This window comes from Centroberyx gerrardi, chromosome 5, assembly GCF_048128805.1.
Source record: "Centroberyx gerrardi isolate f3 chromosome 5, fCenGer3.hap1.cur.20231027, whole genome shotgun sequence".
NCBI classification, from domain to species: domain Eukaryota; kingdom Metazoa; phylum Chordata; class Actinopteri; order Beryciformes; family Berycidae; genus Centroberyx; species Centroberyx gerrardi.
This window is the reverse complement of record NC_136001.1, coordinates 21052596-21068444: the sequence shown is the minus strand read 5'-3', so window position 1 is coordinate 21068444 and position 15849 is coordinate 21052596. Positions and strand designations below refer to the sequence as shown.

Below are 15849 nucleotides of genomic sequence, written 5' to 3'. Positions count from 1 at the left end.
CTTAACCTATTGAAAATCTAAAGAGCAAACCTAATGTTTAGATGCACCAATGACCTCAAAACATTTTGTAATGACGTTATTTTAAGCTTCTACGAGCATCCTGAAGCCAGAGAACAAATCTATAGAAAACCTGTTGAACATTTGTTATCTCTATCCACTATACAGTCGCCTATACAGCCGCGCGCGCACAGATACAATTATAATACGTAATTCTAAATAGTATATTTATAATGTAGCCTAGATTTTACATATTGTTTGCATATCAAATAAACAATACCTGGTTAACTTTAAGAACTCAATTTTAGTTGTCACTTCGTCTCAGTCTATGCGAAGAACTCTGCCAATCAATTCATGAATGACAGATGTCATTCCCATGTTTTATCCTATGTGGCAGGGCGACCATTTCATTTATATTTCAATGGATTGGGCCTTTAAATGCATGTGAGCAGTATATTGATCTAATGCTACAGATAAGACAAATCTAATATTATTAGCCTATAACATAAAAAATAAACAGTGCAATGTTATTCAGAGGAATCCTATGGCATTTTTTATTTCAAATGAACAAGTAAAGAGCGTTCAAAGACTTATATTTACAAGGCAGCTCAAAGTGACTTGATGACTTTTCAGACTGTGAAGCCAATATTGTGTTCCTGATTATACAGCTGCAACCAAGCACACAGTACAATACTTACTGGCACCTTGTCTTTTCTGACTCCAAGTTGCCATGGTTTGCAAAAGCTCTGTGATTTACAAATCATCTGCACATCTGTAATGTGTAATGTAAGAGACACAGAACACAGAAGGAAGTGTTACAGCACCTCTGACTGTTAATAGGGGATGGGTTGAAGCTTTCAAAGCAATTGGTGTGGTAAATTCAAGCCAGATGATGGCCTGTCACTTCATCAGACAGGAGCTATAATGATGGAGCGAACCACGAACAATGAGAAGACCAGTTCGGGTGGCTAGCCTGTAAACAAACACACCTACTACTTCAGTCTGCCTACTCCTACCCAAGACAGGGATTAGAGCCTCTTGAACTGGGTTTTAGTAACATACTGTATGTCACGGTGGTCTGAAAGCCTGAGAGCCTGAATGGATGTCTTGTTTGCATATGGCTTGGTCCCACAGTCTGAAATTAAGTTTGGTATACAAGATTGCTCTGTGACAAACTGTAACATCTTCACTCCATTGACTCCAAGCCCCACTAGATTTGTGCTAATATACAACAAACCAAGTCAATAACACATTCAAGCAAAATTATTTACAGGTTACGATCCCAGGAGCTACCCCTATTCACAAACTATACAAATTCAGCCCTTTAAGTACACCTCTGAAAGATCCTTAGAAAAGTTTTGTGTGGATTCACTATTTTGGTATACTGCATTTGATTGACATTGTAGCTTTCTTTGTCTTGCACCCACACCCACACTCTGGTATGGAGGTGTCAGCAAATTCTTATCGGGTACAAGAACAAATTCTGCACTTAGAGATTAATCTTCCTTTACTCCTTTCTGTGGTTTTCTTTTGAATCCCTTTTACAGTGCACAAGGCATGAAACTCAAGTGGAATCACTCAAACCTTTAGTGAATGAATGCATAAATTCTAAGTTTCCAGAAACATTTTCTAAAAAAATCTAAAGTGCCACAGTATTAAGTGTACAATTACTAATGTAATCTACATTTGTGTTTACTGATAATTTAATCACTAAACAAATGCAATGTATCAAAAAGCTTCACAAACACAACAGTGTGAACTGAACTGTGAACCCCTCCTTTTGAGTATTTGTCCTTTGTTTTTCACATCTTGAAACGTCAATCATACTTTTCTGTAAGCATGAAACGGTAAAGAAACGCCCTTCACAAACACTGATACAGTATGTTGACTCGCATAGGATTTCCCCCATTGTGTCATTTACAAAGGTAATTGCTTCTTTATGAATGGCACCATAGAAGACAAATGCAGGGCGTAATTTAACTGTGGCTGCACAGTGTGTTGTTAACCAAATTCAGAACTTGACACCGAGATTCAGTAAAACTCATTGAAGCATTTCTAAAAAGGTACATATTTGACACCAATCAGCTTTATCCATCACCAAAAGAGGGGAAAATGCATAACTTCATTCAACTGCACAACTACAGCTGACACATTGCGACTTTATCGTGCAACATACAACCGGTGCCTATTCAAGACACACTGACACATCTTCTGAATGTGCGAACAGGTGAGTTGAGATTATCTGCCAGGTTTAATAGCAATAATTTAATCGCAAGGGCTCCGTTTAAAATCTGCCGTTGCTCTTAAGAGACTCCCTGCCTACTAGTCTCCACAGGAGTTCGACATCACAAAAGGTGAATGACATAAAGAGCTCAGATGTCCACATCGTCTGAGTCAGAGGTGCTGGACGCCTGGGACTCCTCCTGTGACTCTCCCCACACAAACCTATAGTTATTCTCCAATTCCTGCTGCCTCTTTTGCTCCTTGTAAACTTCTTCTGTGCCTCCAGTCTGGGGGATAAAAACAAACAATAGGTTTAAAACCACCCACATTCTGATCCTAAGTTTATTACACTTGTTTGCTTAAACAAGCCAACAGAAATACATTTTTTTCTCCCACAAGTGATTTAGTGCCCCCTTTTGGGCCAATCAAACAATTACAATTTCTCATAGCATCATAGCATTGTTTCAACTTCACGCACATAATTTTGTAAATGCTGAATCACAATGTCAAGACTGCAAGATACTCTCAAGTTTCATCACAATCCTGTCAGAACTGTCTAAGATACTGTGTGTAACTAACAAAAAAACACACACATGTTAAACTAAATTATTTTATTTTATGTATGTTTTCCTGATAATGTAATGAAGGTAGACAGGAAAGAGAGAGGTGAACTCATGGTTGCCCACAGGTAATGCAACTCTACCCCAAACTCTTCCCAATTCATTTTTTATTGAGAATGGTAATTATCATTACCTGTATTCAATTCCTATTATAGACTGGCATTCTAAAGCACAATCATTTTTTCTACTTTGTTTTCTATAAGTTAGTATGCAGATAGAGAAATAAACAAGACTTATTGTTGAACTTACTGCATTGTTTCTCGTTGTCTAGATTGTCTTTTATTCAATCTCATATGGGCTACTTAGCATGCCTGAAATCATAAACTGAGCAGTTCCAGGCAAGCACAGCATGGCAGGGCGTCACCCACCCACAGGTATGCAAGCGGATTGTTAATACAGTCACTACGGTTATTCAAATTACCAGTAGATTTATGAGGAGTTCCCTGAAGGACTTTGTATCCTCTTCAGTCAGCCACTGGTCCCCTGCCTCCTCTGCATTCTTTCGTGTTAAGATCTTCACTTCAATTTTACCTGGAACACAAGGGGAAGCGGGGCTAGCAGATTAAACACATGCACTTCCAAGTGGCTCAAATTAAGAAAAATATAGCACATGTCAAAGTAACAAATAATCCTAATGGAGAAAGGTACAAACACAACAGTGGATGAAACAAATGCAGAAGAAAAGAAAGAAAAAAAATACACATGGATGACACACCTTTTTTAAAGCATATGTCTTTAAGCTACATGTAAGTGGCTCCTAAAGTGCAGTCCACTGTCAAATATCCAACTACTAATTTGGAAGACACTGGCTAAATGCTTAGCTATTTCTGGGTCCTCAGCAAATGCTTATATTGGATTGTCCTCAGCATGAAAAATGCAGAAAACCTCTGGTGCTGTTTACAGTAATCTTAGCTCTCCTGATTGCTAAACCTTTGAAAAAAGCAAAGCTATGAAATACAGTGCATTGTTTTCTTCTTCAAAACGTCATTCAAATCCCGGCTCACCTTAAAGATGGCGACAGTTGAGATTGTCTTATGTTTAGATCTGTGTTAACTGATCCATTCCTAAAATAAACCTGAGATAGGCAATGGCTATAAAAGTATGTGCTGTTCTGATTCTTTGTGGGTTTTCATATATTTTGCCCAGTTTACCCGTGTTGCCCTCTTACTGCTTTGCTATATCGTTTCTGCGCTGTATACCTGAATCAGAAAGTTGTATGCATTGGACAAAGATGAGAAGAGAAATACAGGATTGTATGCTCAAGATAACAGATGGAAGAGAGACAGGCCGTGAGTGTTTTGGGCAATCCCCTTCCTACCTTCGGCCTTCAGTCCTGCTTTCTCTAGCTGTTCTTTAACCACGTCCTTTATGTGCTGCCACTGGGGGTCGCCTTCTCCCATCTCCTGAACTTTGACCTCCCCATCAGGGCTGCTGCCCGTCTTATACTTAGTAATTTTGATCTTAACATGGTCGTCAGCCGCTTGGTCTGGGGTGACGAGACAAAAGAGGGACAAACAACACAGTTCACCTCAAAACCCTTCTGCTGGGCAGCAGGACGGAGGAGGTAAGAGCCAAGAATACGTGTGTGAGTATACCAAAGCATTCCCTGTACGTAAATGTATGCATTACATTTGTGTATCGTCATTTGTCATAGATTGTCATAGATCAAGTACTGTGACGAGAAAATAAACCCACTATGAATCAACCCACAGATACTGTACATCAATGGCAGCAGAGGCAAAGACCACTAACTACCTAAAGGAATTCAAAATGTGAATCTGATACATCGATTCTCTTTCTGTTTCCATTTGTGTGAAACTGAGCTTTGAGTACATGTGTGCATCTATCCCGGACAAATGTCAAGTCCCTAGTGATAGAGGTACTCAACGTGGGATGAAAAATGCCACGACAAACATCCACATATGGATTAAATATGAAGAGGATGAAGGCGAACACAGAGTTCAGATATGGACTCAGAGGGGCAAGCTGCCCGGTTACCTGGCTGTTGTGGAGCCAGGCTGGGGCTGCCCCTAGTGGGGTCGCTGGCTCTTTGACCTGCCCCCGTTTGCTGCTCTGGGTCTTGGATGTCTTTGTCCTCCAGATGGTCGAGTAGCTTGTCCAGCGTAGTCTCCAGAGTCTGCGTAGCCTGGGTGCGATCAAACTCCCCTTTGAGTCCTTCTGTCTCCAACTCCTGCTGGGCCTAGAGCAGAGAGAAGCCAACCATGGATTTACCAACCAGGGGATTACTTCAGAGACATGATATCAAAAGATTTAATGTTGCTAAATACTCAAATTGTATGCATTAATGCATTTATGAATAGCATTTCAGGGAAAACTGAGCAAGAGATTAGGGAAAAAAAAGGGGGGGGGGGGACACAAAAGCAACTGGGTATTAACCCTACAGGCTTGTTAAAACTCTTCAAAGACATGGACACTATCAGATATTTTCTTTGGTCTGACACCTCATTTATGATGTTGTCAAACTCCTTCTGCATTTCCTCCTTTATCTCTTCAATTTTATCAGATGGCACCGAGAGGTCAGCCATCTCATCCTCAAACTCCTGTAGCAGGTGTTCATCTTCATCCTTCTCTTCTTCATGCTTCTCCTTTACCTTGTCACTGTTTTGCTTCTCTCCTCGACTTTTGGCTTGGTTTTTTGATTTCTGAAAACGGTCGGAAATTACTGCGTTGAAATTAAATCCATAGGTGTAAGTGTAACAACTGTAACTGGACAAAAAAGGATCACAACGTTCTAGGAAAGCACTGACCTTTCTGTTGCTCTCTTTGAGGTGTTGGACAAATTTCATCAGGTCTGCTGGGTCAGTTATGATTTTAAAGTTGAATTTTTCAACTAAAAGAAGAGATAGAGAGAGAGAAAAATTGCCAAAAGTACAAGATTGAACGATTCCAGACAATATTTGGCATCAATTTGATCCAATTCCATTCAATTCCAAACTTTATTGTCCCATAATCGAAATCTGGTTTGCAAAAAAAACACATAATAAGAACACAAAAGAAAAAAACACATACCAAATCACCACAAAATATACTATTTGGACAAACATCAGTTGATAAGACTATATAGTGTACGGAGTCAAAGGATTGATACAGTGAGACAAAAATTGTTTTTTTCCTAAGTCTGAAAATCTATCTTATCTCAGTTTAGGATGATATTTGGCATTACAGAATCACGTTTCCTAACTGCATTTAGGAAAAAATCCTATCTTATGCTACGATAAGAATTTAGCTATTACAGAAGTGTCCTAACTTGACAATATCCTAATTTAGGAATCCTATTTTAGAATAGCACTGAACCAGTCCTAAATTAAAAATAACGGACAAAAATGGCAGCCAGACTACTTCTGCTGGGGAGGGAACACAGAAATGTAATGATAGAGAAGTTGAGAGAAGTTGAAACCTCAGGATGATGTCCTTAACTTCCCGGACGATGTATTGATTGATTTACAGGATGCCTCAGGCCTCTGTCTCATCATGTCTAAAATGTCTCTTTTTATCACCAGTATTAGTAGCCATTGCGATGTACTGTATAATGATATATTTATGTCAGTTGAAACAGAACTGTTGAAGATGAGCCACTGTCTCGTGCACATTATAACAATAGGTATAGGCAAAAACACGATTATCTATTGAGATTTAGAATTTACAAAAATAGTTAGGATTTCCTAAGTTAAGTTAAGCCAGGAGGGGGTCTGAGATCACAGTCATGATTTTAGGCTTTGCTTCTGGAATAGCAAAATAAGGTTTTTCCTATCTTTGACACTTAAGAAAGGACAAGAATTTAGGATTTTTTTCTGTAATGAGGCCTCTGGTTCCTATACTCTTGTGTTGAGGTATTCTAAAGCAGCACACAGAGGGCATTAACTCAGGAACAGTTATGAATGGCATTGGCCTACTATGTATGTGTGTGTGTGTGACAGAGAGGGGGGGGGGGGGGGGGGGGGGGGAGATATTCGTATAATGCATTACCTTCATCACCTTCATCTATGACTTCATTGTCTGTAAGTGAGTTGTCGTAGTCATCATCTGCTGCCTGTGGACATAACATGCCGTTAGTCTTGTGGAATATCTCAGATTTGCACTAAACCAGTCCAGATTTTAGTTGCAGCAGTTTTTATAGCCAATAGGAGAATGAGGCAGGGAACTATAAGGAGAACTTCTTTTATGCAAAAATCCACCGAAAAACAAACAGTTCACACATGCTATTCATATGATCTTAGACCGTTCAAGCATGATTTATGTAGATCAACATGTCTCTCTAAAAACAATGAAAAAAGAGAACTGAGAGAACCAAAGCAATACTTTATGCAGCTTCTCTATTGAAAATGGATAGTAATTTGACATTGTGGACATAGTGGCATTACCCCAGGTGATTATTTAGGGATTGTAAGAAATAAAATGAATATTGTGCTTTTTTATATGAATAGTACACTCTGTTCTTTGTCCTGCAAAGTGGAGTGTCTTTTGTCCTACTTACTACAATGATGTAATCAGTGCTTGAATGCATGCATGATCACTATATATGGTTATGTGTGGTTTTAAGTGATTCTATAGGTGGACATGCAGTTAAAAGTCCGAACTGGTGGGTTGGTTTTGAGCCAAGTAGGTTTGGCTATGGGCCAAGATTTATAGTTTTGTTTACTTTAACCTATATAAGTGGATTGTAAACTCCTGTCTTGGTCACTTCTTTGTTGCTTGTCTGGAACACTGAACTGAACCATGCATGTCTGAATAAAGAATCCACAGAAGACTCTTGAACCTTGCTTATTCATTTTGACCCACAACGGGTGAAGTAAAACTTTGCATTTACAGGATATTTTTTGGTTCACAGCTGAAGACACAATGCAGTTATGCTTGTTTGGGTTAAACAACTCAATTGATGAGTCAACAAAGTCGAGCATCTCATTCACTGTCAATGGAAGAGCTCCAGGAAGTGTCATACATTAGGACGGCAAATTCACTTGATTCTAAGAGACTTATTTCTATACCTGACTCTGTTGTTGGGAAGCAGCTGCTTTTGAACCCTCTGGCTTGGTAACTCCCTCCCAGAAATCAGAATCCTCTGGTTCTTCTGATGTAGCATCCTCCGATCCATCTGCAGCATCTGTTTCAACAGGAATGCATGCACTCATCTGACATAATAAGATTTGTTTAGTGATGTCTATATTTACCCTGGGTTTGAATTTGGTAGCAAAAAAAACCCTCAATGGAAACTGTTACCTTGTGCATGGAGAAATTACCACAATATTATCTTGAAGGGAATTTGCCCCATATATTAAAAAAAATGCACCTTTTCTGTCTGACCCCATGAGGTCCGGGTCATCAGTGGGTGCAGGCAATGTCTCGTCTGTTGTTACTTCCACTGTGCCACCTGCCCCCTCATTACCAGCCAGCATCTCATCAAGACTCCTCAGCTCCTCTGAGATCTGCTCCACTTTACGCTTCGTGTCCGCTGGGAGAGAGAGAGAGAGAGAGAGAGAGAGAGAGAGAGAGAGAGAGAGGGACAGAGAGAGAGAGAGGCGGGGGGTAAGGGGAAGGTACGTCATAGAGAAAGAAAGAAACAAACAAACAAAGAAAGAAAGAAAGAGCAGCCCCCTAGCCCCCACTATTCTTTACAGTTTCACAGTTTCCAAAACTGAAAAGCGTTTAAACAAAGGTTACATTACACTAAGCTTAAGTGTCCTTCCAACCAGCCATGATGACTCACAGACTTGAGCCTTGACGTAGTCCATGTACTGCTGGGCACTTAGAGCCGGCTGGCACACGATGCCCTGGGGCTTGGCAGTGGAGGGCGGCCGCAGGAAGGGGTGCTGGCAGGTGCGGCTGGTGTGGACTGTCAGCACATAGCGGCACGACTGAGGCTCGTCCACTCGGGCAATGTAGTCACCGGAGCCTTCTTCACACACAAACTGGAAATGTTACAGAGTCAAATCATCTAGGTCTGTCCTCATCAGGTGCAACATGCAGATTTACACTGGCTTCACATCTTTATTTTGATAAGAAGACAGACAGACAAATCAAGAAAGGCCATTTTGAATTTAAATACATTTTGAATCCAAATGTCATCTCACCCTGACTTCAGTCTCTCTGGGATTTCCATTAAGGTCACACTTGGAACCGTTTACATAAGTCTGACTGTGGTAGCGCTTCAGTCTGTGCTGCTTGGAGGCCTGAGAAATAAACAGAGAAGAAGACGTCTTAATTAAACTGATTTGTAATGTCCTGTACAATTACTCTATACTGCATCAGCCAAAGGAACACATTTGGTATTTCTGATGTCTGTGTACTCCAGGTGATTTATAGACCGTGGTCATTACTATCACAGCAGTGAGTCTCTAGAGATTCTTTGAGCAGAGCTGATTCTATCCAGAAGTCACGCTGTTTTTCCTATCATCAACACTTGACTATAAACTAGGGATGCACCGATCCGATACTTGGCATCGGTATCGGGCCGATATTGGCCTAAAATGCTGGATCGGACATCGGTGGCAGCTAACGTTATAATCCGATCCGATCCAGAGCAATCAGTTCGAGCCCCCGGAGTAATAAACGGGCGTAGTCGCCTGCCGTAAAACATGCCTGAGTTTGCACGTGACGCGACACGAGTGAGTGAAGAAGTTGGAAAAAGAAAGCGAGCCTGCAGGCAATGTGCTGATGTAAACATGTCAGCGGTTGGGAATTATTTTAGCCACAAAGGGATGCTAGATGGCTATGCCATTACTAGCGTCCCAAAGATCTTTATCCAACTCACTTTACCAAGAACTTCATCTGGCGACGCCTTCCAAACGCCTGCTCCTTACCTCAAACTTACATCGAGTGTCCTTGGGCTTAGTGTCATGTACACGCCACCATAAAGGTTTCAATTAAGTCTTCCGTTTTCACAAAACGAAGCTTTTTGGAGATGGGGGCTAAAGCTAATGCTACCGCGCTGATGACGCTGACGCGACCTGTGCGTGCGTCAGCGTCAGTGACTGTCAACACTGTCAGTGAGCGGAGGAACAGGCTGACAGCAGAGAGAGGTGAGATGCTTCTGTTTCTGAAGAAAAACCTGCCTCTTGTCCTTAAGTGATTAAAACTAGACTAGACTTGGCACACACTGGATGTTATGCCCAGAAAAAGCCTATGTGTAGCAGTATTTTTTCTGTCAGTTATTCACACTAAAGAAGAGGAAAAAAATATAAGCAAAGGCTGTATGGTTGTTTCAATATTGTTTTGTAGCAGTATGCACTGGTCAGTTTATTGCTCTTTTGCACTTTTGTGAGTTTTTTTGCACTGTATCCCTATATTGCAGCAATCTTTTATATATCCTAGGAACTGTCATTCCTATTTTTGTCAGTTCTTTTGCCCTGCTGCTTTTCTTTTTTTTAACAATAAAATTATTGTTCCCATGTTATTTACATGTTGTATGCAGCTGTGTAATTACAGAAGAAAAAAAGGGGTCAATATCGGATCGGTACTCGGTATCGGTTGATACTCAAAATTCTGGTATCGTTATCGGATCGGCAGTAAAAAAACGGTATCGGTGCATCCCTACTATAAACAAGCCATTCGTTTGCAGATGCAATCTGACACTCTGTTTAAAAAACAAAGACTCCACCGGAACAAAATATCAGATGTGACCGGGGGAAGATGAATATTAGTGTAGAACGTTTTGAATGCAATCCCTCTGGAAATACACATTACATAGGGTCGCTGTATCTGGGCTGAAGTAGTCTGGTGCATGCTAATAAATATAGCCATGCTTACTGCACATTTTCCCCCACAGGGATTTAATGTAGGCTGCTTTTTAGAGCAAACACCTGTTAATTCATAGCAAAGACTACAGTACTTTGTAAACATTTGTTTTTGAAAGTGCTATACAAATATTTAATTGTCATTAGAAACTTGATCTATAACCCTAACTTCTATTCTATATACACGGTTTGATAGCCATTTATTCAGCAAATAATCTCACAAACACCCGGGGGACTCAACCATCAAGTATTCCCTGTCCCATACCAACCACTGCATGGGTTCAGATCAGCTTATGTTATGTGATCGCCCCCATTCACTTTTTTTGTCTGTCTTTAATGTATACAAGAAAGCAGTAATGCTTGAGAAGCGTGGACTATAGAATAGTAAAACCAAATGCAACCATGCAAATGAAGGTATCATAATACATTTACCTTTGCTGTTTCATTACTCCAATCAAATTCAGACTCATAATAGCCGAGGAAGAGAACATCTCCTTTGATCTCTGTGTCTGTGGAGAGAATGGAAACACTTCTTAAGCTCATCTCACAAAGTGATCATCAAGAACAAGTTAGATAAAAACACAGAGGAAAGCTCTTACCCTCAAGGTGGTACTGTCTGATATGCTGTCCATGACAGAACTCATATGTCCACCAGTCCTTTGTCTGCAGAAAGTAGAGATTGCACACAAAAATGTATCAATACAATTTACTGATGCATTTTACTTTTCATTTAGGCTACTGGTTTAATTTTATCAACAATATCATAAATGGTGCCAACTGATTTCCAAACAAAAAAAAAACCCTTTGTTTTCTTGCGCAGACTTGTTATTAATGACCCAATCTGGAAGTCAAGAACAACACAAATTTTTAACATACTAATGTACTGGCTTTGTGTATGGTTATTCTTTCACACCAACATGTGGCTCACACCTGCTACTGTCTAGTTGTGAGTCTAAAAGAAGCAGCTAGTAAGAGCTGCATTGATTTGTGATTATTCTTTCAAGTTCCTGTTGCTGTAATACTACATTTCAACTTGGAGTGGAGTTATTTATTCAAAGAACGCAGCCCTCTTTGCTCAGCTTCCCCCAGGCAAAAACGGTCAGGTGAATAAATATTTTACTCCTCCGCACAGCTGTGGCCAGTACCTACACTGAATATTTACAGAACTGGTAAAGAGAGGGATACATTTAGTATTCATCACAGCCACAATCTCCTGATTTGGCTATCAGACAGAGTTATCTTATGAGCAAGTCGAAAATACATACAACATTTGACACTCTGACTGACTTCTGAGTCCCTGCACTTCCACTCCAGTGAAGACCTTGTCCAACCTTAAGTCAAGACCTGTGAACACCACAGGCATGAGGCCATTATGGCAATGATCCATTTAGAAGCCCTTTTGTGGCTGATATGAATGGAGAGATGAGCCGTTGCTTGTTTTTATACATACATGCTCTCTGTTGTAGCAACCTTACTGGAACTCAATTAAGGAACACATAAACTAACATACCAACAATTTCGATGTGTGTCTCCAACATCATTTTTATACTGACAGGAGTTTGGTTCAGTTAGCACTTAGCTCAGGCTTCTAGTGTATCTGAAAATGTGGCATTTACCTTATTGTATACATCAAATATACCATAATCTGAGTGGAGGGAGTGTTTGAGTAACCTTCCCCTGCCTCAACATCTGACACAAGCTGCTACTCAGTGGAGCTGCTCAGTGTCCAGCATTAGAAGACTGTGGTTGTACTGGGAAGCTCCCATGTGTGAATGTACAACTGTAGCAGAGTGACACAGTTTCTTGCAGAAGCAGACCATGTGATGTCAGTCAGCCCTAACCTGGATAAATGGAAGTTTTACAAAAAGTCTAACCTATTTACACATTTCAAAATGGACTTCATCATATAGGGATGAAGATACTGATGGCACAGAGATGTGCAATGGAGAACCAACCTTCACCAAGCACGGGGCACTGTGCATAGGACTGAGAAGCTCTGGGATGGCAGGCCCAGTATAGCCCTGCGATTCAGGCTCAGAAGCAGGATCTTGATGAAACCTTACAGCTTGGGCTGGAAGTCGACACTCATACAGCTGCTTGTACTTGCTAGACACCATCATAACCTCCTCGGTCTTGGTCTACAACAGAAACATTGTGTCATGAAAACTGGCAGGGTCCTTGGTGTGTGAATTCCACATAAGCACAACATTAGTATATGAAAGTATATAGCTTATTAACTACTTGTTACTGTACTGATATAGTCTCTGATAAATAATACAGTTGAGGTTGTGTTGTGTTGTGACAGCTGTCAGCGATGGCTGCTGCGTAGCTCACTAACCAGTCACTCCTGTATCAACACTTCTGTATCTACCTTGCCAGCCGATAACATTTTATTAAATACATACCGGTAGATTAGCTAACTAAGAGACATGTTCTCGTCATTTACGTTGGCTAGGTTAACGTAAAATGGTTAGCTTACTTGCCAACGATAACGTTAGCTGTCTTGCCTAGCTAGCTTTAGCTTTAGCAAAACAAGCTCTCTTTCACACCCTCACCTGCCCCAAGATGACGGGATCGGGAAGAATTTGAATCCCATATTTCATGTCATTCAGCTCCTCTAAATTCAAGAAGGCTGGGACACAGAGGGGACATATCAATAAGAAAACATACAATCTCTTCAGCCACCTAACTAAGGAAGCAGCCATAGTTTCTCTCACATCCCCATTTGTCTGACAGTCAGAAAAAAAGAGAATGCCTGACATGGTGAATGCTGATTGGGCAATGTGAGCAGCAAGTTCCTCTCATAGGCTGATTAACCTGTCAATCAATTACACTTTGTTTTCTTGTTCTGGGGTGTGTTAGTTTACTACACCGGCACAGAATAAGTGCACGGCGCTTCTGCCTTTGTCAGGCTTCCATATAATTAAACAACGCCCGTCTCGGTTGTCAACGTTTGTCGTGACTTAAAAGAAAGTAATATTTTGAGACAGAAACTAGCCTTCCATTGGCCTGGTGTATGAGGCGTGTCACAAGCCAATTTGGCCAATTTATAATCATGCAGTTGCTTGGCTAATTTGGTGCCAACAGACAAGCTCTGCTGTCTAAAATTGATCAGGTCTACAGGTTACAGCTATGGCCATAAACTTCCTCAGGTTTATGCCTAATAATACATGTGATCAGCACACAGGGATGTACTGAAACGTGAATTTCAGACCAATCAGTTTATGTTAAGATTAATAATTTAATGCGGTGGAATAATTACTTCATGGAAACGGAGACAGATTCTCCTCAAACAGATCCTCTCTAAACACGTGCACACGCGCATACATACGCGCACGCACATACACAACCAAACGCCCACACCCACACATCCACAACCCCCCTACACACACGCACACACACACGCACACACTATTGAGCTATGTGTAGTAATATGTCTGTCGTTGGAATGTAAATACAATGTGTAGGCTATGTATGATGAGGTGAAATTTCAGAAATCGTTCTGTGTTGCTTCTCCGGTTCACTGTGTGTGTATGTGGCTGAGTCGACGCAGCTCCATGATGCTGCTGTGCCAGTGATTGACCGCGGACAGTCCTGACTGAGCCAGGCGCGCTGCGCTCACAACACTGCTGCAGGGGGAGCGTCCATCCATCGGAATTAGCCTACAGTAATGTGCTGCCTTTGCATTTCTGAAAATTAAATTGCATTTGCAAGATCACGTTGATGAACAAATTTCAAGAGGGGCGACCTCCGTGGAGGCGGTAGGTGAAACAGCTTATGTGCGTCTTTCATTTGAGGTGAGCTATTGCCTGATTTGCCTATAATAATGGGCCTAGCCCGGGATGGATATCTTTAGTACGTCATTTTTGACGCTATTTTGAACATTAGATGAACCCTAGACGATTTATCCTCAGGGAAGCTTGAAAAATATATGCACCTTTTATAAGCCAAGCTAATTAATTGGTTATCGATATAGGCCTAAAGGCATTAAGATATGTTTTGTGAGCGATTTGTTTCAACATTTCATATGCGGTAATAAATGTAATTGAAAGGCATATGCAGCTATATTGGATATCATTTTTCTGCAATCTTATTCACCACTTGGTAACAGGCCTGTCTCATAGCGGTTGAATCATAATTTATCTGCTACCAGGCATTTGTGTTCGCTGGCCTGTATTGTTGCACAGATGATTGCTTTGACTTTGACTTTATTCATATGTTTAAACTGGATACTGGGTGGTGGAGTAGGTGATGGAGAATGACTCGCAAATGCAGCGATTTAATTAGCCCAGAATTTGGATGGTTACAGAGGAGGCAGCAAAATCATCACGCATGTCGGGAGGGACTCGCTGGGCTTTGCATGTCTACAGCACGGCTTGCTTCCTCCCAGCCTCAGCTTTAGGTGAATTCAAGGCTACAGTGAGCACAGTCAATATAGCACGCAGTTCCTGATGTGAAGGTTTCCAGAGCTAGATATATCTCGCACTTCTCGCTTGAATGGCCAGGATAGGTCTGGGGATGGAGTCCTAATACACCATCACAGCACATTATCATTGCAAACGCATGTTTTACTCTTCATTTTAGGCTAACCTGCTGGGAAAATCCATTTGCAGGACCATGGGACTGTTCTTAAACTACAGCTCCCTATTCTCATACAAGCTCAATAAGGCATCCATACACCATGCCCTGACTTAACCTATCAGCTTGTCTTCAATAGGCATCTGTATGGGATGGAAATGATTTAATTCCAACGAGAATTATGTAGACAATACCTCTTCTGTTTCCCTGTAGTGTTTGTAAACCAGACATTCATGCTGTAGTAAGAACATTGTAAGAATTTGGAATATGTTAAGGGCATGAACAGTGCGAAGGTTTGGGGTCAGGGTTGGGTGGGTATACGATTGCCCCATGAGGATCATTCAAGTTTCATCTTATCCTACCTTATCTTATCTTACATTATCTTATCTTTATCTTACTTTGTCCAGAGATGGGGCCACATGCCGTGTGCCGCTGTGAGGACCAAATCTCCCTTACTCTCCTGTGTCCACTACCCCTGTGAAGAAGGTTACTGGAGGGACTGGGTTGCCCACTTTTTATGAATACACTGTTTGGTAAATAATAAGTCTGTGTTTCTAATATACAGTCAGTGTAGATCACAAATGGCACAGGGAAGAGCTTTTATAGGAAGCACTTTGAGAAAGCATTTCCTCTGAGTGATGTGTAAGTGCTGGGGGCCAAAACAGCCCAGTTGAGTGGCT

At 41.0% G+C, this 15849-nt stretch overlaps 1 protein-coding gene across 2 annotated transcripts; it reads right to left on the bottom strand.

Annotated features, from left to right (window-relative positions):
• Positions 1-351: 351 nt before the first annotated feature.
• os9 (OS9 endoplasmic reticulum lectin) lies at positions 352-13307 on the bottom strand. 2 transcript variants are annotated; one of them, XM_071916509.2, is made up of 15 exons: positions 13147-13307; positions 12547-12729; positions 11191-11254; positions 11024-11100; positions 8930-9028; positions 8566-8767; positions 8149-8310; positions 7847-7962; positions 6828-6891; positions 5609-5691; positions 5453-5503; positions 4839-5040; positions 4159-4326; positions 3262-3371; positions 352-2507 (listed from the first exon to the last, which is right to left on the bottom strand). In XM_071916509.2, the coding sequence occupies exons 1-15, from the start codon at positions 13294-13296 to the stop codon at positions 2370-2372; spliced, it is 1869 nt and encodes a 622-aa protein (XP_071772610.1). In that variant the 5' UTR covers positions 13297-13307; the 3' UTR covers positions 352-2369. The 2 variants fall into 2 exon arrangements, with proteins under 2 accessions (XP_071772610.1, XP_071772608.1); XM_071916507.2 differs by having other exon boundaries at positions 353-2507; positions 5303-5503.
• Positions 13308-15849: the final 2542 nt, after the last annotated feature.

Bases quoted from the DNA above. Each gene is read 5' to 3' on its own strand.
- os9 (XM_071916507.2), bottom strand. From the start codon at position 13,296: ATGGCTGCTTCCTTAGTTAGGTGGCTGAAGAGATTGTATGTTTTCTTA. The intron at 12,730-13,146 runs GTGAGGGTGTGA...TTTCTGTTGTAG, and splicing joins ATCCCGTCATCTTGGGGCAG to ACCAAGACCGAGGAGGTTAT. The intron at 5,041-5,302 runs GTGTCAGACCAA...TCTCTGCTCTAG, and splicing joins TTGACAACATCATAAATGAG to GCCCAGCAGGAGTTGGAGAC.